General features: G+C 34.4%; 1 protein-coding gene across 1 annotated transcript in view; it reads left to right on the forward strand.

Moving 5' to 3' along the window:
• EIF4E (eukaryotic translation initiation factor 4E) overlaps positions 1–25,520 on the forward strand; it is a 40,709-nt gene extending 15,189 nt beyond the window's left edge. Inside the window, exons 2-7 of the mRNA XM_027544009.1 lie at positions 8,460–8,566; positions 14,242–14,337; positions 17,129–17,192; positions 17,871–17,984; positions 20,070–20,209; positions 22,271–25,520. Coding sequence (XP_027399810.1) covers positions 8,460–8,566; positions 14,242–14,337; positions 17,129–17,192; positions 17,871–17,984; positions 20,070–20,209; positions 22,271–22,385 — 636 coding nt within the window. The 3' untranslated portion in view covers positions 22,386–25,520. The remainder of the gene's footprint in view (positions 1–8,459; positions 8,567–14,241; positions 14,338–17,128; positions 17,193–17,870; positions 17,985–20,069; positions 20,210–22,270) is intronic.
• Positions 25,521–27,052: the final 1,532 nt, after the last annotated feature.

Raw genomic sequence — 27,052 nt, forward strand, 5'->3', positions numbered from 1 at the left:
AAGAAAGATTGAAGGCAAAAGAAGAGAGAGACAAAGAATGAGATGGTTAGATGGCATCACTGACTCAATAGACATGAGTTTGAACAAACTCAAGGAGATCGTGAAGGACAAGGAAGCCTGGCATGCTGCAGTTCATGGGGTTGCAAAAAATCAGACATGACTTAGCGACTGAATAACGCAACTATAGTTGATTCACTTTGGTTTACAGCAGAACATTGTTTTATATTCCAATAAAAACTAAAAAGAATATTTGAGTCTTCTGGTTGCCTTTGGTTTAAGTAGCATTAACATTTAAATTTTATTATTAACCTTATTCTAGATCATACATGTTTGTTATTTCTTTAGTCTCTACCACACTTTCTGAATTGGTAGACTTGTCCAAGATGTGCAGAATAATTTGGTTGACAAATATTAATGCTATTTTAAAAATTAGTTTATTTTAAATGGCTACAAGTCTTTCTAGTTTTAAAAATTAGGTTCTAGAAGATCAGAAATTCAAGTAGGACCTATAGGAATTATTTTATGTTAGTAAAATGTCATTAGATGTAGCTTGCTGACTATCCAAAAATACTTATTTTTTAGTTATAGTGCAGCAAATTAAACTCAAAAATCTAGTGCTAGTCTTCAATTTTAGATAGTTATTATAACTTAAATTGAACAGTTATTAAATTTTGCAGTAATTTTGGAACACAGTACAGTTTGTGCAGATGGTCACAGTTCTTCCCTCTGTACCTCAATTTTCAATTTTTTTCAGTTTAGGTGTCATATTAAATTAGTTTAAAAGAACATTAAAAAGTACTATCTGGAATCAGAGGTAATATATAGGCTCTCACAGTCCTTTACATGAAAAAATTATCTATTTGAGCAGTGTTTTAAACTCTAGAAGATTTGTATTTGCTAAATCAACATTTATTGTTTATCTTCTCTAGCTTTTTAGTTTGTGGCACGAAGGTGTCACCAATTTGATCCTTTGATACAGACAGGGAATACTTGAAAAATCTATAGTTAGACTTCTGATGAGTGATGCCAGGTTAGTGGGTATTCCTTTACTATGGATAATGTAGTTGAAAACTAACACCCAAAAATAGTTGGTTTAATTATTTGTGGCAGTTTTTAGTGTTTATACCGGATTTTTCATTCCTTATAAGGCAGATGAGGCTATTTGTTTTTGTGTACTAGTTAATTGTACTAATTTACATATGGGAGGGTCTGTGGGGAATGCATCTTTGCTAAAAAGAGACCTGGGAACTGAATGTTTGGATAATAAAAGGAAGAGTCAAAGAATCATGAAGTCTATTTACATATGTTACTTATATCAAATAATACTATTCTTAGAGTTAATTATTTGTATCCATAAAAGAGCTTTTATTTATGTTTACCTGTAGCTCTTAAGATATTTTGATCATATAGGTATTTAGTATACTATCTTGCATAATGTCAAATCCCTATAATTAATCATTGGTATTTACATATTTTTTCCTAGTGGAGTGTGTGTTTGTGTTGGAAGAGTGAAGTGTACTATTCCTGTCTTTTTTGTGGCATGCACGTGGAAGAGAGTGAAGGTGTGGAACCTGAGGCTGTGGTATAAAGCATGGTATTAATATATACTGTAGGGTTATACCACCTGGAACGAGTGTCTTGGTAACCGTTCTGGACACTTGTGAGAGTGAACAAGGGCTCTAGTAATAATAATTGTGCTAAAACAACAAACAGGTAAAACTTAGAGACATAGTATCCCTATTTGTGAATCCTGACAGTCCTGCTGTATACATATAGACAGTACATATTAGTGTCCACGGCTTAAGTTTGAAGAGCAGAGAATAGTAGTTTCATATATTGTAAAGATTGAGATGAAAGTGAAAGTCACCTAGTCATGTCTGACTCTTTGTGACCCCATGGACTATATATAGTCCATGGAATTCTCCAGCCCAGAATACTGGAGTGGGCAGCCATTCCCTTCTCCAGGGGATCTTCCCAACCCAGGGATCAAACCTAGGTCTCCTGCATTGCAGGCAGATTCTTTACCAGCTGAGCCACAAGGGAAGCCCTATATTGCTTCCTATAGGCCCTATAGGGCTTCCTTCCCTATATGGAGATAATGTATATAAATGTAGCCTATTGCTTGTTAGTGACTGCTTAGTAAATGTTACCTATCATGTAAAAAAACTCATAGTTTGGTACAAGTGTGAGGATTGGTGTTACCACTTGAAAAGTCATAAAGCACTGCTGTCCTTTTCTGTTCTTTGCTTACCCTTCTGTTCATTATTTCCTATCTTTAATATGTAGTGCTTTCAGTTTACTGAAGTGCTGGGTTAATAAGCTGGTAGTTGTTGTTCAGTCACTAAGTTGTGTCCGACTCTGTGACCCTATGGACTGCAGCACAGCAGGCCTCCCTGTCCTTCATTATCTCCTGGAGTTCTCAACTCATGTCCATTGAGTCAAATGATAAATTTGTAATACTGTATATTAAATTTTTAAAAATTGAAATATAGTTAATTTACAACATCCTGTTAGTTTCTGGTGTACAGCCTAGTGATTCAGTTTATTAATGTATGTATATACATATAATGTTATGTATTAATATATGTACTTCTCTGCATTCCATTATAGGTTATTGCAAGATATAGTTTCATGTGCTGTATAGTAGGACCTTGTTTATTTTATATATAGTAGTTTGTATCTGTTAATTGAAAGCTCTTACTCTCCCTCTCCATATTTTTTTAAAAATTACCTATTTATTTTTGGCTGTGCTGGGTCTTTGTTGCTGTGTGCAGGCTTTGTCTAGTTGTGGCGAGCAGTGCACAGGCTTCTCATTGCGATGGCTTCCCTTGATTCAGGGCACAGGGCTCAAGAGTGTGAGGGCTTCAGAAGTTGCGGCTCGTGAGCTCTAGAGCACGGTGTCTGTAGTTAACGGTGCTTGGGCCTAGCTGCTCTGTGGCATATAGGATCTTCCTGGACCAAAGATTGAATCTGAGTCTCCTGCATTGGCAGGTGGATTCCCAACCACTGGACCACCAGAGAAGCCCTCTTCATATATTTTTAATTTGAATCTCAAAAACTCAGCAAATCCAAAACCAGGTTTAATAACTTGTTCTTAAACTGGTTGTCTCTTCTATTGCCTTACTTGTTGTGTTTAATAAATTTGACCTGTCAATTATTGGCTTCCGCTGCTTCCATGTGGAAAGATACAGTTTTAGCCTGAGGCGTTTTACAGTCTTGCTCCAGTCTACTGTTGTAACTCTATCTTTGGTTTCATAAATGCTCTCTTTAGACTCCCTGCTTCCTTACTATCTCTAGAGAAAACACTGTACCATCTCACGGCTTTATTCACCTTTCTACCCACCTGAAATGTGTTATACAGTGGTTTTTCACTTGCAGATTGTCTTTTAGGTTGAAATTGCATTTGATTACTTTGAGAGTGGCCATGGTCTTTAAAATTAGCCTTTCCTGGTTTTGTCTGGGTAGTTTCTGGGATATTTAAAATGTAATTTTCAGTGAAATTTCCTTCTGTGGGGTGACCACCAAGCTGGGTGGTCACCAAGCTGGAGGGATGTTGCAGGACATTGCAATAGAGAATTTTGTTTTTAAATTGGATGTAGGAAATACCTTGGCTGTCCAGTCTCTTGGACCGGGGATTGAACCTGGGCTGTGACAGTGAAAGCACTGAGTCCTAACCACTGGACTGCCAGGAAATTCCCCCTTTCAGGGTTCTTTTGAATTATGTTACTTAATTCTTTTTTGGTATATGTCTGTAATTAATTTGGCATATGTCTAAGATTGAAGGCAAAAGGAGAAAAGGGTGGCAAAGGATGAGATGGTTAGCATCACCGACTCAGTGGACAAGAATTTGAGCAAACTCTGGGAGATAGTGGAGGACAGAGGAGCCCGGTGTGCTGTATCGTCCATGGGGTCACAAGAAGTCGGATATGACTTAGCAACTGAACAACAACTATAATTGTAAACTAATTTTTGATCAAAGAATTTAATAATACAGCATGGCCATCATTCTGGACATTACTTCTCATTATATGTACTACCACAGATTTAAAAGTTAGGGGAGGGACTTCCCTGGTGGTCCAGTGGCTAAGATTCTGCATTCCCAGTTCTGAGGGTCTAAGTTTGATCCTTCGTCAAGGAACTAGATCGCTGTAGCTAAGATGTGGTCTAGCCAAAAAAAAAAGGATATTGGAGCTTCCCCATAGAACAGACCACCGCCATGGAATTAATCATAAAGGTTAAAATAACATCGAACATGGCTATACTTTGGTGTGTTTTTTTGCTTTATCTAAGTTGAAAAAATGCACCCTGGTTATTTATATTAAAGTTAAGAGATTTTAAGCAAAAAATAAAACAGTAAGTTGAAAGAAATGAACAGAAAATGATTTTATAATGGAGCATGTCTCAGTAGTCTCAAACAAAAATATTTTCCTTTGCAATAATGTACAACATAGTTGTAGAATCAAGAAACGTTCAGGGTGAATGGTTGATTGAAGCTTTTTAAAGCTTTGAATTGTTGTGATAAGTAGATGGCCATAGCACAACATGACCTGAGAAAATTTGTACTGAGAAAATATGTCCTTGATTAATGTTTTCATAAGTAATTTCCATCATGAAAATGATTTCTTACTAGATCTGGTCTGTGCCATATTTTTGTAGAGTGAGTAATTTTTATTGTGTCATGGAAACAATTGGCTATTAATCATTTTATTAGGATTTGAGAAATTCAAATAAGCTTAAAAATTTGAACATCTATCAGACTCTAGATAGTAGCTTAAAAGGCTAAAAAAGACAGGAATTCACTGGTGGTCCAGTGGTTAGGACTCTGTACTTCCATTGCAAGGGGCACAGCTTCCATCCCTGGTCAGTGTGGCCAAGGAGGGGAAAAGGCTTATTATATTAAAAAACGTCAAATACTGAAAAGATTGTCTGTGGTTAATAAACATTTTCTTTCAAAGCATTTTAGAGTATTTGTCTTAAAATCTAGCTTGTTTGTGTAATATTGAAAGCAAAGATGAAAGATTTTAAAATAGTATACTTATTCATACCTATGCACATTTATTTAAAGATTAGTCACTATTTTTATTTCAGTTATAGGAAAACTCCAGAATTGTATATTCTTAATATAAAGACTAAAATTTCAATTAAAATAGAACTTTCAATTTAAAGGAACACTTTTTAAGGAAGTGAATGTATTTGGTTTTTGTTCTTAAATATCTAGAGACTTTTGATACCATCTAAGTCTTCCATCATTCTGCTAATGGTGAAAAGAGTAGAAATAGGAGAAAAGAATGTACTTACTTAGGAAGTGACATTTTGTATCCTCTGAAACTTATTACTCCTAGTGTAAATTCATTGTTTTTTTATGTGCTGCTGAGGTATTGATAAAAGATGTAAACACTGGAATTTTACAATTGTGGATTGTAATGAGGATTTTGAAGTCATGAGTACATTTTACTAATCATTGTCCTTTAGGTAAATAAGAGAATTTGCAGTATTTCTTAACTTTGAGAGGAAGAGTATCTTTTTTTTAAAAAGTTTTTTGCCATGCTGCATGCATGTGGGATCACAGTTCCTCAACCAGGGAATGGCAACCCACTCTAATATTCTTGCTTGGGGAATCTCGTGGGACAGAGGAGCCCCGTGGGCTGCAGTCCATGGGGTCACAAGAGAGTCAGACGCAACAACTAAACAAAAAAAGTTAAGACTGTCTGCTAGTCCTGTTATCTAGATCCTGTGTATGTTATCTAGCTCTCTTTCTATAGACAGTTTAATCTCTTGATCATCAGTTGCTGTAGAAGATTTTTTTTGCATGTTTGATAATGTTCGATTGTTTGCTATGTATTGTTGATAATATTCATAGAGGCTCAGACTTGTGTCATTTTCCTGTGAAGAATAGAGAGTTCAGTCCTTGTGGGGCAGTTAATTTATCAGATTACCTTGATCCTGTCAGGGATTACTTTTAGAATTTGCTAGGCATATGGATTTCTTCTGAAAGCTGGATTTTCAACCATCCACTCTGGCTGGATCTGAACTTAGTCTTCCAAATGCTGTTCAGCCTCTGAAGTCTTGGCTCAGCTGTTCTCATCTAGGCCGCCCAGAGTTGCACTCTGAACACCTCAGTTCAGGAGTCACAGCCAAGGATTTGAGAGATTTATACATAGATTTTTGAGTCTCACTTCTGCAGCTCCCTTTTCTCTGGTACCACTGTTCCTGAAACCCACCTGCCTTATCAGTCCCTAATTGTTTCCTGTTTTCTCTATTCACTCAGACTGCCCCTGTTTGCAGGCCATCATTAATTTTAAGCTAGTGAAGAATGGCATTTGGTAATGATCATCTGTTTGAAGATTTAAATGTATTGTGATGAGAAAATGCTGGTTAAAATGGTGATATTAAGGCATTGGCTACTATATGTAAATTTTAGGGCCTTAACTATTCTGTATAAACATTTAAAATTTAAGGAATCAAGCCAGTAAGTTTCTGTTGGGTGTAGCATTGTCATCATTGGCATTACAATTGTGAGCAAAATCGAAATAAAGCCCTTGCTGTGAGTGACTTCATAGGCTAGTAAAAAGTAGTTCCTGAAAGTGTCTTTTTGATTAGAAAAATGAATTTTATTTTGTAAAATATGTATCATCTGTCTGCTTTGAAGTCTTTTAGATCATACATTTCTGATTTATAAAATGTTAATGTGAATATGTATCTTTATTTTTCTGGTTCAGTTTAAATCTGATATCCAAACCCTTGTTGCAGTGCCCTCCTCTTTTTTATCAACTTGTTTCAGCTTCTGGTCCCTTTTGTTAGCTATCTTTTTGTTGGTGCCAATTTAAAGTAGGGTGAAGAATTACATAGATTAATGTGGAGAATATGCATTATTCTCAGGCTCCATTTTTCCATGACATTTTTAAATGATGATGATAACTATGTCTCAGTTCACTTCAGTTGCTCAGTTGTGTCCAACTCTTCGCGACTCCATGCACTGCAGCACGCCAGGCCTCTCTGTCCATCACCAACTCCCAGAGTTTACCTAAACTCATGTCCATTGAATCGGTGATGCCGTCCAACCATCTCATCCTCTGTCGTCCACTTCTCCCGCCTTCAGTCTTTCCCAGCATCAGGGTCTTTTCCAACGAGTCAGTTCTTCACATCAGGTAGCCAAAGTATTGGAGTTTCAGCTTTAGCATCAGTCCTTCCAATGAATATTCAGGACTGATCTCCTTTTGGATGGACTGGTTGGATCTCCTTGCAGTCCAAGGGACTCTCAAGTCTTCAGCAGTTCAAAAGCATCAATTCTTTGGCACTCAGTTTTCTTTATAGTCCAACTCTCACATCCAAACATGACTACTGGAAAAACCATAGCCTTGACTAGACGGACCTTTGTTGGCAAAGGAATGTCTCTGCTTTTGAATATGCTGTCTAGGTTGGTCATAACTTTTCTTTCAAGGAGCAAACATCTTTTAATTTCATGGCTGCAGTCACCATCTGCAGTGATTTTGGAGCCCAAAAAATAAAGTCTCTCACTGTTTCCACATCTGTTTGCCATGAAGTGATGGGACTGGATGCCATGACCTTATTTTTCCGAATGTTGAGTTTTAAGCCAACTTTTAAGCTCTCCTCTTTCACTTTCATCAAGAGGCCCTTTAGTTCTTCTTCACTTTCTGCCATAAGGGGGGTGTTATCTGCATATCTGAGGTTACTGATATTTCTCCTGGCAATCTTGATTCCAGCTGTGCTTCATCCAGCCTAGTGTTTCTCATCATGTACTCTGCATATAAGTTAAATAAGCAAGGTGGAAATATACTGCCTTGATGTACACCTTTCCTGATTAAGAAGATTTCACTTCAAGCTGGTATCCAGCTTTTTTCCTTAGGGTCATTTGAAAATGACAGAAGTTGCTCAACTTTAAGTTACCATATATCATAACAGTGTGACATGAGGGCAAGGATCTGTGTAGTATTGCCTTACTCATTTTATAAAGATTTTTTGTGTGTCATGTAATAAAGTTAATTATGCTCTCCAAACTTTAGTTGAACCGGCCCTCCCCACTAACCACCCCTGCCACGCACAGCACTTTTAATGGGATGTTAAAAGAAAGATACTTCGTTTTCCTATTTTGCATGGTGTCTAACAATCTTATGTTAAATGTGTAAGTGGAAGATAACAATATATATTTTAAATTTGAGAAACGTTTTGCTCTTAATGAAGAGATGCTAGAAGAGTCTGGTGCTTTTCTCAGAGTTTGGCTAGTGGTCTACTTTATCAAATGCTTCTCCTATAATTCATTCTTTAAAAAAACGTTATGGACAGTATTGGTTCAGATTTATTTAGACTATTGCTGTCATAGAGATTAAGTTTTCACAACATTGTAAATTAACTGTATTTCAATAAAAATGTACAAATAAATTTCCTAATGTTATTTTTTCATGTTAAGAAGTTTATAATGTTTAATTATTTTCCACTAGGAAACCACCCCTACTCCGAATCCCCCGCCTACAGAAGAAGAGAAAACAGAATCTAATCAGGAGGTTGCTAACCCAGAACACTATATTAAACACCCTTTACAGAACAGGTAAGCTTTCTGACACATAGATTTTTTGACTTGGGCAACAAGGTAAATGGTGAATGGGACAGGTTTGGAGGGGAAGATTAGATAAGACTAGTTTTAGGTATGTTAGGTTGAGGATTCCATTTTCACTTGGATGACCCACGTCTGGCAAGCAGTTTTATATGTGAATCTTGAGCTCAGAAAGTAGAACTTTGAATGGTAGTTGAAACCATAGTAGTAAATGAGTTCTCTTAAGTGAATTTGACTCACAACAGAGGCTAGGAATATTAGCACATGGGGATTTTTTTGGGTAAGAATGGCTATGAAGAAAACAGACGTGGTACAAAGAGAGAGGGGGTTGGGCAGGGATGGACTGGTAGTTTGGAGTTAGCAAATTATTATATATAAAGAGTGGATAAACAACAAGGTCCTACTGTATAGCCCAGAGAACTATGTAGTTAATATCCTATAATAAACCATAATGGAGAAGAATATGAAAATATATATACATATGTATAGCTAAGTCACTTTGCTGTACAGCAGAAATTACCATAACATTGTAAATCAACTGTACTTCAATAAAATTTTTTTAAAAATGCCTATGGAAGTGTATAGAAATATATACTATATAAACTAGGACAGAGTGTTGGTCATGGAAACCAAGAAAATGATTTAAGGACAAGGTACAGCATATATGCCCCAAAAAGGTCAAATATTCATTGGATTGAACAATAAGTCCTTGCTAACACTGGAGAAAGTTTAGTAGAGTAGATGATAGAAAAGATTGGTGTAGTTTGAAGAGTGAATAGAAATATACAAATGTATAGAGCAGGAATAGACAATTTGAAGGAGAAAGTTCAGATGGTCTGTGAAGGAGAAAGAGCCTAGGGTATATGGAGTCTGGATATTGGTTGGTTTGTATTTTAAGAGAAGTTTAGAAGAGGAAAAGAGAGTTTAGGATGAGTTAAGTTTTCATAGTTGCAATGTAGTAGTTCAACACTTCAGTATATGGTTTTTCCTACCTCCACCCTACCACTTCCCAGTGTGTTTGTGCTTTTACTTAAATATCTTTCTGGTTTATCTGATAAAACTTAACTTTAATTCACTGAGAGCTGATGGTGGGAACACTCGGAAACATTGTAAGAATCTGGAGGAAAGTAAATGGGATAAATTAACTTTCGAGGATCTTTAATTCCTTTCATTCCCCTTCTCCCACACCCTACAAGTCTATAATTAGGTTTCATTTATCTGAAAAATGTGTTGTCCCTTTATGTCCTTTTTTTCCCCTTCATTATCATTGTAGACTTCCTGAAGTAATAGTCCAAATATGCTTTAGTAGTTTTTTCGTAGGAGGTGGGTGATTCAGCATACCCTCCAGGGAGGAACAAATCAGTTCTCTAGATACTGTGGATTGTCAGCCAGTGTGTGAAATATCAAAGGTCAAATAGTTGATAAAAGGAAAAAATTCTTCCTCAGGAAAGATTGTGCCAAAGTAATACTAAGTTGGACAATTGATTAGTGGCAGTTTTATATAGTTCATCCTAGCAGCAGTACTAAAACCTTTAAAGTATTTTCCCCCCATCTTTTCAGTGGTATCGTATAAAAAGCTCACTGTCTTCTGTCTGTGAACACAGTTCATGTCGCTGTTATTGTGGGAGATCAAGGCATATATCCATCATAGCTTAAGATGAAATCTGAGATTCCTGAAAGGTGCTCTTATCAGTGAACAAACTGATTAAATCCTAAAATGAAGTCTGAGGATTTTAATTTCTCTATAATTTCTATTTTTTGTGTAAAATAATATGAAATTAAAAACTGTTCTGAGACATTTTTGGTTCTGATTTTGGTAATTTCTTCATTATTTACTTTTTGTAAATAATTTTGTAAGGAATTATATTTTCTTTTTAAAAAATCGCTATAGTATTATAAGAATGATTAAATCATCGAGGCACAAAGTATACAGAGTTTTCAGTTCAGTTCAGTTCAGTCGCTCAGTCGTGTCCAACTCCTTGCAACCCCATGAATCGCAGCACACCAGGCACAAAGAGTTAAGTTTTCTGTTTTTCTCTGATACCTTCTTCCCCATTTTGTTTTGCTCCACTCCCCAAAATAATCAGTGTTAAAAATTTGGTTTGTATTTTTCCAAAACCTTTCAATGTACATATATATATATACTTTCTTTTTTTAGTACGGTATATCTATATGGTAAAATTTCCGAGTTCTTAGGCTTAAGACTGCCCATTATCTACCTTTATAGACACTGCCAAATTATCCTCCTTTATCTGCTTAGACTTACTGATTTCTACATCCTTGACAACTGGTACCATCAATCTTTTAAATTTAATTGCCTGTCAGATTGGTTCTAGCCTAACTTGCGAAAACCATGTCTTATTGTTTTAAATGTGCATTTCTTCTATTGAAGTTTCAAACAGTTTTGTTCAAGACAATTGTTTATTTGTGTTTTTACCTGTGAGAAGTCTGTTCAGTTCTTATTGTTTGTTATTTTCTTTTTGGTTATCTTTTCAAGTTTATTTCCAAGCATTGTACATTAGGGATGCTAACCCATCCAAGGGGGGATTAGGTTGAAATACACTTCCAAGTCATTTGTCTTTTAACATTGTCTAAAGAGTTGTGTTATTTTAAAGGTTTTTTATTTTCATATAATCAAATACCAACTTTCCTCCATGGTTTCTGGGTTTCATGTCAGTCTTAAGAGAATTTTACCCACACAGTTATCCTTTTTTTTTTTTTAACCCACACAATTAACACATTTAATAGCGGCCTAGAAGTCTTGCATGTATATATTATGTTTATTATATTTTTAAAATTATTTATTGTTATTATTTAAATCTCAACTTCTTTGGGCTCATGACCCCTTTACATTCTTAGAAGTCTTCTTGCATGTATATATTATGTTTATTATATTTTAAAAATTATTTATTGTTATTATTTAAATCTCAACTTCTTTGGGCTCATGACCCCTTTACATTCTTAAAAATTATTGAGGATTCCACAGTGTTTTACAGGTTATGTAGATTTTCATCTATTTTCATTTGCTATGTTAGAAAATAAAATAAATCTCAAAAAATAGAAAATTACATATGTACTTAACCCATTGCATGTTAATGTAAATGATTTTTATGGAAACATTTATTCAAAATAAAAAATACATAGTGGGAAGAACAGCATTTTTGTAAATATTTTTTAGTGCCTGGCTTAATAGAAATCAGCTAGGTTTTCATAGCTGGTTCTGCATTTTCAAGTCTTTGGAGATAACGTTGTTTCAGAGGAAGTACAAGGATAAAATATGACCTCAAATATACATAGTTGGAAAAGGAGAAATTTTAATGGCCTTTTATAATTATGAATAGCTCCTTCCTTTGATACTAGGTTTCTTGCAGGTTAGTTGCAATGTAGAATCTGAAACCACATCCAATAACTTTTTTCTACTCTGTTACTTTAAAATCCATTCATCTGTCTTGCATTTGGAATATATCCTTCTTCACTCATGCATACCACTGGTCATTTAGAAAATACTGGTTCAGTGAGTTTGTAGATCTAAATATTGACATTTTTCATTATATGATATCAAAACAATAACATTATCATTACTAAATGCCTCAGAAATGTACCCAAGTTTTGTTAAATTTTCGTGCTCAGTGACACTTGCAGGCTTGCCAAAATTCTGATTTTTCTCCTGAAAGCTTAAATTTTGGCAACATGCTCACTCTGTTCATTTTTCAAGAAGTAACCATAATTGATCAGCCTGTTCTTCCAAGTAAAAGCGGTGTTCTTTGAAAAAGCGACTAGTTCTCCTCACAACTCAATTGTCTAAGCATTGCATTTGGTATGCAGAAGTATTTTTTGTACAGAAAAAACATGTGCACAGATTGAAATTTAATAAAACAAGTATTTTATTACTGTTTCATTAGTGGCATTCTTAACTGAAACTGACAGTTATTCTTCTGAGAGTTGGTGACAATACAGAACAGTGACAAATGGTAGACATGGGTGCCACTGTATGATTCTTGTTATGTGCATCACTGCTAGGTTTACTGTTGTTTTTGCATCATCAGTGAAAATGTCAACACAGTGAAAAATAAAATATCTTAGGATTTTTATGAAGTAGTTTTTACTCATCAGTGTTCCTGAAAGGGTCTTAGGATGCCTACGGGGACTTGTAAACCACATTCTAAGAACTGTTGATAGGCACTTAAGATGTTCCCAGTTTTCCAAATTTAAGAACATTATTGGACAAATATTTTTGCTTAGTCATCCAGTCATTTTCTTAGAATAAACCTTTAATCAGATCAGATCAGATCAGTCGCTCAGTCATGTCCGACTCTTTGCGACCCCATGAATCGCAGCACGCCAGGCCTCCCTATCCATCACCAACTCCCGGAGTTCACTCAGACTCAACGTCCATCGAGTCAGTGATGCCATCCAGCCATCTCATCCTCTGTCATCCCCATCTCCTCCTGCCCCCAATCCCTCCCAGCATCAGAGTCTTTTCCAATGAGTCAACTCTTCACATGAGGTGGCCAAAGTACTGGAGTTTCAGCTTTAGCATCATTCCTTCCAAAGAAATCCAGGGTTGATCTCCTTCAGAATGGACTGGTTGGATCTCCTTGCAGTCCAAGGGACTCTCAAGAGTTTGGTGGCTGACTGCAAGTTTTTTTTTAAAAGATGGAATGGAATTTTATTATTTTCAGTTGAGGTATAACAATTTCAAATGTACAACACAGTGATTCAGTATTTGTATGTATTGTGGAATGATTATAATCAACATCTATCACAATACATATTTATAATTTCTTTTATAATGAGAACTTTTAAGATTTAGTCTCTTCACAACTTTCAAATTTGCAATGCAGTATTACGAACTATATTTACTATGTTACTATGTTGTACATTGCATCCCCGTGATTTATTTTATAACTGGAAGTTTGTACCACTTGAAGGTCATGCATTTCCCCACCCCTTTGCCTCTGGGAACCACAAATCTGTTCACTGTATCAGTGAGCTTGGGCTGGGTTTTTCTCCTTTTTTTAAAGTCTTTTTTAGATCCCATGTATAAGCAAAATCATATAGTATTTGTTTTTCCTGTCTAGTGTGTGATTTATTTAACTTGTTAAAAAGTCCTATGGTCCATCCTTCTCTTTTATGACTGAATAATCCATTGAATATACACGTTCATACATACATACATATTTTCTTTTTTCACTCCTTGATGAACATTTAAGTTGCTTCTGTATCTTAAGCTCTTGTAAAGCTGTACTAATCATGGGGATTCATATATCTTTTTCAAGTTAGTATTTTCATTTTTTCAGATAATATCCAGAAGTGGAATTGCTGGATCAAATGGTAGTTCTGTTTTTAATTTTTTCAGGAAAGACTGAATTAGTTTTAGAAATCCAGGGTACAGTACTTGATACTGTGTGTTTAATAGTTTTTCTGTCTTTGCTTTTTCAAAATATTTTTTTCCTTGATCAGGGGTTGGCAAATACAAATTACCAAGTAGGTGTTGAAATGCATCTCATTTTTTATGTCTGAGATTATCAAGCATTGATCATAAAGTTATAAAATGTATGTCTACTTGGAAAACTGTCTTCAGACAACATTTTTATTAGTAAGTGAAACTCACTGCTGCTTTGAACGTGGATGTAAAACTTCTGTTGACACTGACTTTCTGTTTTTAGATGGGCACTCTGGTTTTTTAAAAATGATAAAAGCAAAACTTGGCAAGCAAACCTTCGATTGATCTCTAAGTTTGATACTGTTGAAGACTTTTGGGCGTAAGTAACCATTTTAGGATGTTTGTTTTGTGTACTTTTTTATTTTAAGTTGTATTCGCAAAAAGAAGGGTAAGGTGTACAGTTAATATTTACTTTTTTGCTTGTTCATCTTCTCACAACTGTTAGAATTGGTGATTATTTCTCACCAGTTTTAGAAAGCTTCCATCTTGTCATCATTTAGCTCTGCCTATTCTCTATTCCTTGTCCTAAGATGTCATTCATTGAGAATCCTTTATTGTCACTGGAACTTCTGACAACTTTTAGGACCTTGTCCCCTTTCTTGGTTACCTACGCATATTTGCTCTATTTTTATTCCAGAGCTTTCTTAGGAAAAGAATGCTTTTCTTAGCATTTCTGCAGATTCTTTTTAGTATAAACTGTGGATTTCCTGTGATAAAGATTCTGAGATTTCAAAGGCCAAACTGCTTATAAATCAGGGTTTGTCAAAGAATGACAGTATCTGTGATGATAGATAATTTTATTACACTTAGTGGTCAACTTAAGAATACTTGAAATATTTTTGAGATTTTGTTTCAGATTTAGCAATATAATTTAATTTAGAGCTATAAAGTTCTTTGCAAGAAGTTTTGGAATATTGATTCTTTAAAAACAGTTTATTTAGTTATGTCTTATTTGCTTGAAAAATATATAGGGAGAAACTGTTGGAGAACATGAAAGATACAGCTTATTAAAAACGTTTTTAAGAGCTATAAATTATCGAGCAGTTATCTAAGTATTCTAATTTGTTCAGTTGGTGTATTTTGGATCATAGCAGTGATGTGATTCCTATGTTTTAATGTTAATACTTGGGTGTATCACACAGATAGATTGTGGTTAGAAAATTATAAATTAATAGATTATGATTTAAAATTTTATACATATGTATACTTCAAATGCATACTAAACTAGGCATTTAGTATGCATTTGAATCACTGAAAACAAACAAAGCATAGGATAATGAAAGAAAACTATGTTGAGATCACTTGGGTCACTTTTAATTGAACTTATGGGCTTTTTTTTAAAAAACAAAATTTAATTTAGTGAAAAAAAATTTTTTAAATGAACTACATTTGAAACTCCCAGTAATTCATAGGCCTAGTTAAATTATGGTTCTGTTTTGCCCTTCATCAAAACATTGAGTGTTTTTCTTCTCTAATTGTATTTATTCAAGAGTTTTCTGAAACATAATAGTCTCCAGTATCCTGTGGAGGAGGGGAGAGCAAGAGTCCTGAGCCATTCTCCCACTGAATAAGATTTGCATTTATCTAAGTTTGTTTGGCTGTCACCAGTTTTACATAATTATATATCTAAGTGACCTCTAATTAGAACATGACGCCACAGTTTTTAGGTATGTTGTAAGAAGTGTTATTGCTTAGTGGATTATTATGCCATAATTGAGAGATAAACCCTTAAGCTTTCTATCTTTGTCACTTAGTTTCTCACTTTTGGGGGGCAAATTTAACGAAACAGCTATTGAGATTTTCTTTTTTTAATCTAGTCTTGTCTGTAGCATTAGGATTCTATTTAAGTGTGCCATTACAGATTCTAATTGTAAACTTAGTAAGAGACCTTAGAGCATGATTAAGGAGAAAGCAGGCGGCAGAAAGAAGCGTTGGTCTTTTCTACTTTGAATGCCATTGAAGAATGTCCCTTCCATACTAGACATTAATTGTATAGAAATGGTGGTTCTAATTCTGTAGTTACTGTTAGTTTGCATGTCTCTCTTCTTGCCTAGTGGAATCTTGTCAGTGATAATCTAGTTTGGAAAGAGTTACTATTAGATAGAAAAACCCAACAAGCTGTATGCTGTCTTAATGTTCTCTCATTCAAACTGGATTTGTTGTTAAACTGTGGGATGTCATCCAAAGAATCCTTGACTCTTTCTTAAAACTCTACATGAAATACTCACAGACTGGGTTAAAATAGCAGTAAGAAAATCTTACTAAGGGAAATAATACCATCCATGTGGTATTATTGCTAGTCGTATAAGATCATCACTTCTGTATAAAATACTGGAGACAGGCAAGGCATTCTTACTCTGTTGCCAGTTTTATAACAATTTTGCTATGGTAGACTTCAAGATCAAATGATCCAATCTAGCATTCTACCTTCAGGCTAGTGGAATACCTAATTCATCCCAAATGTTAATCTGTTACATTGCTATTTGGGAAATAGTTTAGAAATACACATTCTGTGGTTCCAGCCTATATTTAAGGAATTAAAATTCTAAGAAGTAGGATGTGGAACTGTTCTGTCTTTAAAAGCTCCCCCAAAGATTATTATGCTTGCTCACTTAAACTAGTAATGGTGTGTGTTGTTTGGGAACTATTGATCTTTTCCACTCTTGGGTACTTTCACAAATAATAATAATGTTGACCTAGTTTAGTCATGCAATCCTGATGATCAGGGAGTTTTGTCTTTCTTTCTCTAGATTTGTCTTTTTGTATGTTTAAAATGCCTTATTAGCCTCATGGATTTTTTACTTACAGCCATCTGGTACATCTCTTCTCAGTTTCTTATAATAATGTGTATATATTAAGTTAACTAATACACCAAAATTGTCAGGATAAAATCACTGAAGATATTTTCTAAAAATCATCAGATGTTGATTCTTAAAGCTGACTTATTAAGATCTGTTTGGTCTGTTTCAGAAATTGACTCCATAGGGGGGAAAAAAGTAAATGAGTTTTTTATCTTGTATATTTTTATCATATTCTCTGAATGTACACATAAACACCTAAACTCCGCACTACATTTTCTATGTTTATAATTGTTCTTTTCTTTTACCTAGTCTGTACAACCATATCCAGTTGTCTAGTAATTTAATGCCTGGCTGTGACTACTCACTTTTTAAGGTATGCTTAATTGGTGACTTCATATATTTATTATAAGACTGGACCATTCAGGTATTCATTAAAATCTTACCACGAACTTAGAAATAGTTAATGTTGTGATGCTTAGAGAATAATTACATTAGCTTTACCATATTTTAGCATAAGTATATTTTGGCTTCTTTTAGTATAAATAATTGAAATTAAGTGAGAATTTGGCTGTATGGGCACATACTGTGATTGATTTTGAGGAGAGCTTTGATTATCCACTCCTATTTCTTTATATACTTGAGCAGACCGAAGTGCAGAGTTTGTCAGGAGTATGTGTGTCCTTGAGATACTTATGAGTTTTGTCAGCTGTTAGTGGGTGGGACAGTCATTAGCTCTCTCATATGTATTTTTTAGATATAGAAATGTGTATAGCTTCTCAAAGGTGTATGTTACTCAGAACCTCCAAAGTATGTTACTTTAGAACCTCCAAATTAAGTCAAACCCAAGATTTGATAGCTAGTAAGTACCCTAGTCAAGGCTCTGTTTTTGCAATCCCATGCCTCTAGCTTTGTTTTGTGTGCTTTCCCACTACCTCAATAACAGTTTTACGAGTATAAAGTAAACAACACGGTTGTTGCTTACTGTTTTTAGTCATTATCTTAAGTTAAACTAACAATATTGTCTCATATTGTTGTATCCCTAACCTTGTAGGATGGTATTGAGCCTATGTGGGAAGATGAGAAAAACAAACGAGGAGGACGATGGCTAATTACACTGAACAAACAGCAGAGACGAAGTGACCTCGATCGTTTTTGGCTAGAGACAGTAAGGTTTTACAATTATAAAGCTGTTTTTGATACTAAAACTTTGTTGTCGTTGTTATTCAGTTGCTAAGTTGTTTCTGACTGCGACCCCATGAACTGCAGCACTCCAGGCTTCCCTGTCCTTCACTATCTCCCATAGTTTGTTCAAACTCACATCCATTGAGTCAGTGACACCATCCAACCATTTCATCCTCTGTTGCCCTCTTCTCCTCTTGCCCTTAATTTTTCCCATCATCAGGGTCTTCTGTAATGAGTCAGCTTTTTGCACCATGTATCCAAAGTATTGGAGCCTCAGCAGCAGTCCTTTCAATGAATATTCAGGGTTGATTTCCTTTAGGATTGATTGGTGTGATCTCCTTGCTGTCCACGGGACTCTCAAGAATCTTCTACAGTACCACAAGAGTCTTCACCAGCACTGCAGTTGGGAAGCATCTTCTTCGGTGCTCACCCTTCTTTATAGCCCACCTCTAACATCCATACATGACCGCTGGAAAAACTATAGCTTTGACTATACGGACCTTTGCCAGCAAAGTGATATCTGCTTTTTAATATGCTATCTAGGTTTGTCATAGCTGTTCTTCCAAGGAGCAAGTGTCTTTTAATTTTGTGGCTGCAGTCACCGTCCACAGTGCTTATGGAGCCCTAGAAAATGAAATCTGACTCTTGTTTCCCACATTTTCCCCATCTGTTTGCCATGAAATGATAGGACCAGATGTCATTATATTCATTTTTTTGAATGTTGAGCTTTAAGCCAGCTTTTTCACTGTCCTCTTTCACCTTCATCAAGAGGCTCTTCCTCTTCACTTTCTGCCATTAAAGTGGTAGAAAACTTTGTTCCTTTTTCATTGGTTACTCAAAGAGAAGATAAGGATGCCTACTCTAGAAATCTAGGCCAGGACTTAATTTTGTTCTATCATGTGAACGAATCTTGTATACTTTTACTAGGAGAGTAAAATGCCCTGCTACGTATTACAAATCCAGAAAGTGATTGGCAGTTGACTGACTTTCCACAATAAGGTCATCCTAGTCATTTCATTAAGTTCAAAATTGTGGTAACTTTCACATTTTGTATGATACAAAGTTTTACAGTCCTTAGAGTATTGCTCTGTGCACTCAACTTTTTAGATCCGTGAAGGAAATAGTGAAATTGTAGCTTGATATCATTCAGCTTATATGTTGTGATATAATTTCGAACTTTAGGCTTCATACGACATTTATTAAATTGAGATAATACACATTTTCTCTAGTGAAAGGTTTTAAACCCCAGGCTTTTAAGATCAGGGATTATAGTCTTTTTTGTATCCTGAACACTGGTCTGGTCTGTAGGTAGCATATTAAGCGTGCCACATGGCATGCACAGTCTTAGTTCCCTGACCAGGGATCGAACCTGAGCCCTCTGCCATGGAAGCATGGAGTCTTAACCACTGGACCACCAGGGAAGTTCCTGGTTAGCACTTACTAAATTGAGCAATAAAAAATATTTCAATAAATGGCTTTTATTGAGGAAAAACTTAATTTTCTTTTGGGAGAGATTATCAGTAAATACCATTTTAGAACTCTTTATTAAGTCATTTCAGTTTTGCAAGATGACAAAAGTTGTGGAGATGGATGGTGGTACAGTATGAATATACTTAATGTTACTAAACCATCCACTTAAAAATGGTTAAAATGGTAAATTTTATTTTATGTATTTACCATATTTTTTTTAAAAAATTAGGGAAAGTTCATGAAAAGCAACAGGAACAAGAGGCATTTCATCCATGAGCAGCTTTTTCATTTATTCCATTAAAACTTGTTTACTGGCAAGTGTAGCAGCAGCAGAGCAAATGAATATTAGTAAAATAATTCACCTTTTTTGTGCCCTGACATCAGTTTCCCAGTTTACTAAAAAAGTTAGCAAAACTGTTTGTTGGTATTAAAGAATCTAACAGTTTTTTAAAGGCCAGGACAAAAAACTACATATATAAAACTCTTGATTTTAAAAACTTTCTTAGCTTTGTATATAAATATATGAGACATTTTGCAACTTAAAGAAGCTGTTTATAACCTGTTGAATGTAATTTGAAATTCAGTTTTTTCTTTTAAGCTGCTGTGCCTTATTGGAGAATCTTTTGATGACTACAGTGATGATGTATGTGGAGCTGTTGTTAATGTTAGAGCTAAAGGTGATAAAATAGCAATATGGACTACTGAATGTGAAAACAGAGAAGCTGTTACACATATAGGGTAAGTTTTGCTGTTTGTGTACTTTTAAAATAGATAACTAAAAGCAGAACTGCTTTTTTAAAAATATGTTTATGTAGATCATTATTTTTCTTGTTTTCATGAACACTTTTATAACCTTGAACTGCTGTATTGGTATTCTATGTCTGGTTCATCCTTTTTCATTTCTGTAAAATTTCTTTTTCCTATCAATGGAGTATAGAATCACTGGAACACTGTTTTAGCATGTCACATTTTATTTATCAAATGAGAATGTGTCTTTTCCTTAATGTACTTTAAAAACCACAGTGCTTATGTATAATACTCAATACGTTTGGTGAATATTGGCAAATGGTATATGTGTATTTTGCCACATATGTGTACACTTACATGAAATTTACATTGAGATATAAGTGACAGTAGCTTGGTTTTCTCCATGCTTAAAACCTACATGTATATATTTTAAAACTTTTTGGCAAATATTACTATTTGCAAAAATTGCCTGTCCTTTTTTTCCCCCTCAAATGTCAGTCAGTGTTAATTTTTACTAAATTTAAATTAGTAAAATTGAACTTTAAATTTTATATTGAAATTAAGTACAGGTCATAGGTCTCAATATGTTTGATTTGCCCCTTTGTATGTTGATTTTTCCAGCAGTATGAATTCTATGAACATGATTCCTTTCTGGATTAAAAGGTGTGGGGATTTTCCAGGTTTCATTTTCCAGAGGGTTTCTATAAGAGAAAATTGATAATTGATTGTCATCATATTCCTGATGTTTTTGTCAGCATTGAATCTTATTGATTGTGAGGATCTCATATTTCTTTGAAAATGCATTAAAGAAATTAGATATGAATTTCTTTCCTTGGGAAGATTTTTAATTGTGTCAGTGTTAACAATTTTTGAAATCTCTATTTAAACATTTGACTTCAGTTTTTCAAGGAAGGATATTTTTCCACCCGTTTAAGCTGCATGGCTCAGTGCTCTTGCTTTCTGGGATTTTTAGTGATTAAGTATAATTGAAGGTACATTGTATCCTAATGTCAACTTGATATTAATTATAATTTTAGTTATCATAAAATTATTTTTAAATACCTTATTCTAGGGAAGGTACTGAAATCTTCTGGAGGGTACAGTATGAATAAATTTTCCTGGTATACTGGAGGATTCCACTCCATGAAAATATATATATCTTTATTTTTGTTTCATGTGGTGCTTATTTTTAAATTTTGCTCTTCTCAGAGACCAGATTTCTAGCCTGACCTATGATGTTCTCAGATTATATGGTGATCTGTGCCCAGTTTTACCTTGTCAGCCTTAACTCTCATATTCACTTTTCTTGCTAGCTGTAGCCACTGAGCTTTATTTTTATTCCTCAGCCTTCAGATGTGCTTCATTCTCTTAGCATTATACTTTTGACCTCATAAATTTAAAAGGAGAGATTTCTTTGATTTCCAGGAGATTAGATCCTTCTTGTTAATGATATTGCAGCCCCTGTACTTACCCTCCTTGATACTCATCATATTTGTCCTTAAAATAGAATCACATATGATTTGAAAATATTACAAATTGCCTTCAAAGTGTTTAATTTTTGAGTGTGCTTTCTTGTCAGTAATAGATAAGGTAAATATGTAATTGCAGTAACATAAAATACTAAAGTTTGTATGTAAAATATAATTGAAGCATTTTAGATCAAAAAATTAAAATATGTGCATGTAATTGATTTTATACAAATTAATTTTGTATGTGATACAGCTCCACCATATGTATTTGTGATTATTTGTTTGTAAATAATCAAATAGTCTAAACTATAAATACCATAACCCCAGGGACTGTCCTTGCTTTGTTTATTATTAATTTATTGATAATTACCACAGTACCTGGTACATAGTAGATTCTCAAATATTGGTTAAGTGATTAACCAAGATTGTAGTGAAAAGGAAGAGTATATTTTGCTAAAAAGAAAATGTGCAGTTTCTTATTTCACTCTCTAGTTTTTTTTTTTTAAATAAAGAATAGTAATGCTGGATTTGGGGTGTATGTTTGAATAAAAATTAATGGCTACTTTTCTTTTTCTTCCTATAGGAGGGTATACAAGGAAAGGTTAGGACTTCCTCCAAAGATAGTGATTGGTTATCAGTCCCATGCAGACACAGCTACTAAGAGCGGCTCCACCACTAAAAATAGGTTTGTTGTTTAAGAAGACACCTTCTGAGTATTCTCATAGGAGACTGCGTCAAGCAATCGAGATTTGGGAGCTGAACCAAAGCCTCTTCAAAAGCAGAGTGGACTGCATTTAAATTTGATTTCCATCTAAATGTTGCTAAGATATAAGAGAAGTCTCATTCGCCTTTGTCTTGTACTTCTGTGTTCGTATTTTCTTTTTTTTTTTTTTTTGGCTAGAGTGTCCATTATCTCAATCAAAGAATTACAGTACACATCATCCCCAGAATCCATGTGTTCCTGGCCCACTCTGTAATAGCTTAATAGAAATAACCATTACAAACACATTTGACCCATCTGCAATATTAAAAAAAAGAACTTGCATTTCTATACCTTACAAGAGAATGATTTTGTTTACGTTCCATTGTATGCAGGAGCATATTTTGCTGGTTTGAAAGAGTATGATGCATACAGTTTTCTGGCAATTTTCTTTGTTTCTTTTTACAGCATTATCTGTGCTGTACTCTTGCTGATGGCTGCTAGATTTTAATTTATTTGTTTCCCTACTTGATAACATTAGTGATTCTGATTTCAGTTTTTCATTTGTTTTGCTTAGTTTTTCTTTCTCATGTAACATTGGTGAAGGATCCAGGAATATGACACAAAGGTGGAATAAACATTAATTTTGTGCATTCTTTGGTAATTTTTTTTTTATAACTTAAAACTACAATGCTTTGCTACAAATTTATGCATTTCATTCAAATCAGTGATCTATGTGTGATTTCCTAAACTTAATTGTGGATTATAAAAAATGTAACATCATAATTACATTCCTAATTAGAATTAGTATGTCTGTTTTTGTATCTTTATGCTGTATTTTAACACTTTGTATTACTTAGGTTATTTTGCTTTGGTTAAAAAATTGGCTCAAGTAGAAAAGCGGTCCCATTCGTATTAAGACAGTGTACAAAACTGTAAATAAAATGTGTACAGTGAATTGTCTTTTAGACAACTAGAATTGTCCTTTTATTTCTCCATCTCTGTAGAAGGAATTTGTATTTCTTATTGCAAGGCAGTCTCTCTTGTGTCATATCTTGTAGTGTCTTCCACATGAACAGCATAAGTTTGGAGCATTAGTTTGGTTATTTTGTTTATTTTAATTTTTAATAAATTGAATAGGTAGCATCATATATATGAAATTAAATTGATGTGGCTTTTTTTTTTTTTAATAAGGCGCTACCTTTAGGCTTAGGTAAATAATGTACTCTTAATCTGTTAAAACTCATGAAAATTGCCACCTTGATGCATCACCATTTGATTGGTAGGGATAGTAGTTATAAAACTTGGTTGTTAATTGAGATGTTCTTCTTTAAGTGTCAAAATAATAACATAGGGAAAGACTTGTAGGTGATGGGGGTGTATGCATTAAGAATTTTGTTAGTGTTGCTGTCTAAAGAGAATTGGAATAAACAGGTTATGAAGACTCATATTTTTAATGATAAACTGGTGTATGGCTTTATGTAAAATTGAAAACATGATCTACTCTTTAAGCAAATTTGAAAACAGCTTGTCTGTAATGCATAATTGTATATTTCAGATATGATAAAATGAAATATAACTATTGTAGACAGTGAGCTGAACTGTAGGTAGAATAATCATTAGTTGAGAGGAAATTTTGTCTCTAGATGGTGATTATGAATTAATCATTTAAAACTGATAAGTTTGACAAGAATCCTATGTAAAATGTGAAATTAATAATACTGATTTTATTGAAGAATTTAAAACAGCTTAGAGGGTACCACAAGCTACCATCTGAGTACTCTCAATACCACCAACACCCCTTGTTCAGTATTCTATAAATACTGTGTCTTTTATATTTATAATCTCAATATATGTACCTAATAATATCTTGTTTAAATTTGGGTGATTGGCTAAGGTGACTTATTGTCTTTTGGTATATGTAGTTTGTGAGCACTTCAAGAGCTTGCTTAAAAGTAACAGTGGTAGTGTTAGTATGTTGGCAGTGGGTGGCATTGGAGGAATGTATCAGAAATCAGTGCTTTATTAATTCTAGCATGCAGTCCATTTTAAGAAGCATCAGCCTTTGAGAGTCGAGAAGAAATAATGCATTAAATGTACACAGTTCTAAATTGTGAAGAATCCTAATTTACGGCATTTTATTATCCTCCTCATTATCAGCTGAGAATCACAATTGGTTTTAAGTCTTTTTTTTCCAGTGTGGGTAGAATGATTCTGAGTGTCTTTTGGCAAATATCACTTAAATATCACAATAACTTGCAAATTTTATAACTATTAGCATCTTTTCTAAATATAAGATTAGATTGTACATGATTTTCTAATTTACTTTTTCCTTTCTGTTCAACAGGATATTATAGCTTAAATATATTTTCATAATAGATTATTAAAATAATCTTTAATGGATAATTAGTATTTCATCATAAGGATATGCCATATTTCATTTAACCAATTTAATTGTTAAAATTCTAGTTCTTCAGAGGATTTGAGTTATACTATGAAAGAATCAAAAAGTTAAAATCCTTACTTAGTACTTACTATATGCCAGGCAGTGTTCTAAGCACTTCACATGCACTTTAACCTGCACAATAACCCTTTGATGTAGGTGCTCTTATCCCCTTTTTACAGATGAAGAAACAGAAACAGTGAGAATTTAAGTCACTTAGTATGGATTTGAGTCCTGGAAATTTTGTTCCAGAAATTCTGTAAAGCACATGATACAGTCTCAGAGGTATGGAGCCTACCTCATGGGCTACAGTACATTGTACCAGATTGTAGTCAGTGTATATAGGTCAGAACATTTTAAATTTTACTTCCTTTGATAATGAAACATATAAGAGATAGGGAATCCCCTGAGGGTACTCTGTTCACACTCAATCATTCGGCTTTTTTTCCTGAGAACATGGAAACAAAGGTACAGGAGTTTAGAGGTACATAGATCAAGTGAATATTTTCATATCTGGTTTTAAGTATCTATGTCCTGTTAACTTCTAAGATAAATGGCAAAATAAAGTGAAGTTTTCAAGTTGAGATTCTTACATGCTGAAGTTTGCATTCAAAAGGATAATTTTAATTTACTAAGGCAGTGTGATAATGTGATGTTTTACATTTTAAAATTAAAACAAGTTAATGACAAGTCTCTGTGCTACTTTTTATCTAATTGTTGGATTGGATGGTCTTCATCTACTGAGTAGAAGGAAAAAAGAGCTGAATTTTCTCACTCAAGAGTTAGACCCGGATAAATACAAGGTTTCAGATCAAATTGACGTTAAGAAACAAAACCCTAGGTAGTGCTAGTAGGTGTCTCTCTAGACCAGTATAGAAATTGAGTATCTAGAAACTTCTACAGAAATCAGATATTGCTGTGACATTGTGTGTGTGGAAGTTGCTTCAGTTGTATCTGACTGTAGCCTACCAGGCTCCTCTGTCTGTGGAATTCTCCAAGCAAGAATACTGGAAGTGGGTTGCCATGCCCTCCTCCAGGGGTTCTTCCGACCCACGGATCACGCCCATGTCTCTCGTGTCTCCTGCATTGGCAAGTGGGTTCTTTCCCTCTAGCACCACTCGGGAAGAAGTATGTGATATATATATACAATATATATTTGTGACAGGAGTGTGCATTTTGGGGTTTAAACCTGCTCCTTTGTCACATACAGTTGGAGAGACACCACTCTTAGGTTGTCTTCAGTAGTCAGGATCAGCTCATTTGCCCATCAGTTGCTAAAACCAGCCAGTTTTATTATCTCTACTTCTCATCTCACAACTAACTGACTTATTGTGGAAGTTTCGGCCCCAGTCTGTGGCATCTTTCAATAATACTTTGTTATATCTTGCTTACTGTGAATTTCAAAGTAGACATGAGGTAGTCATCCTAACACCTTGGATAGTTTCATGTTTTAATACTCATGTGATTGTTTTACTGCCAGAAGCAAAAAAATTGAAACTGGGTGTGAGATGAAATGTGCTATGCCTTTCCCAATTCACAGGAACCAGATTCCGTGTTTTTAATCTTGCCCCTTTTTCTTGCCCCTTTTTCTTTTACTTCTGAGCTTATAAATTCGTAATAGTTTTGCACAGAAGTTATGCCCCTACTTTTTCTCCAAAAAACACATTTTGAGTACCTCAGTTTATTGTGCTGTAGATGCTGGATGTACAGAAGAAAACAAAATAGACTGGTCCCTGCTCTAAACTTAAAAGCGGATATCTATTCAAAATAATTCTATCTTTCCACAGTTTCTGCAAATAGCTTATATTATTGTAATAGAACTAGAGTTTCTGTTACTAGGGATTAGTAGTCTAGAGGTAAATATAAAACACCCTTTCAACACTAACTTAGAGTGAGTCGAAATGGATCACACTACATAGGAGGACTGGACCAAACCCTCGTGTGTAAATTACAGCTTTTGCAAGACAACTTCTACTTTACATTGCTGAAATCTGTATGATTGTCCAAGTGGTTTTGTGGGTGTGGCTCTTTTTCAGTTATGAGATTGTGCTTTTAAAAAGCTTCGTCGTTTTAGCATACTTTTGAATTTGTTGAAGCATTTTAAATGTGATTATGTTTGCTTTTATGTGGTTTTGTAGATAGCAATTCTCCATTTAGTCACTTGTTTTTTTTTCAGTGTTTGACCAGACAGAACACATACCTATTTTGACTACAGAAAGGTA

This window comes from Bos indicus x Bos taurus, chromosome 6, assembly GCF_003369695.1.
Source record: "Bos indicus x Bos taurus breed Angus x Brahman F1 hybrid chromosome 6, Bos_hybrid_MaternalHap_v2.0, whole genome shotgun sequence".
Lineage (NCBI taxonomy): Eukaryota > Metazoa > Chordata > Mammalia > Artiodactyla > Bovidae > Bos > Bos indicus x Bos taurus.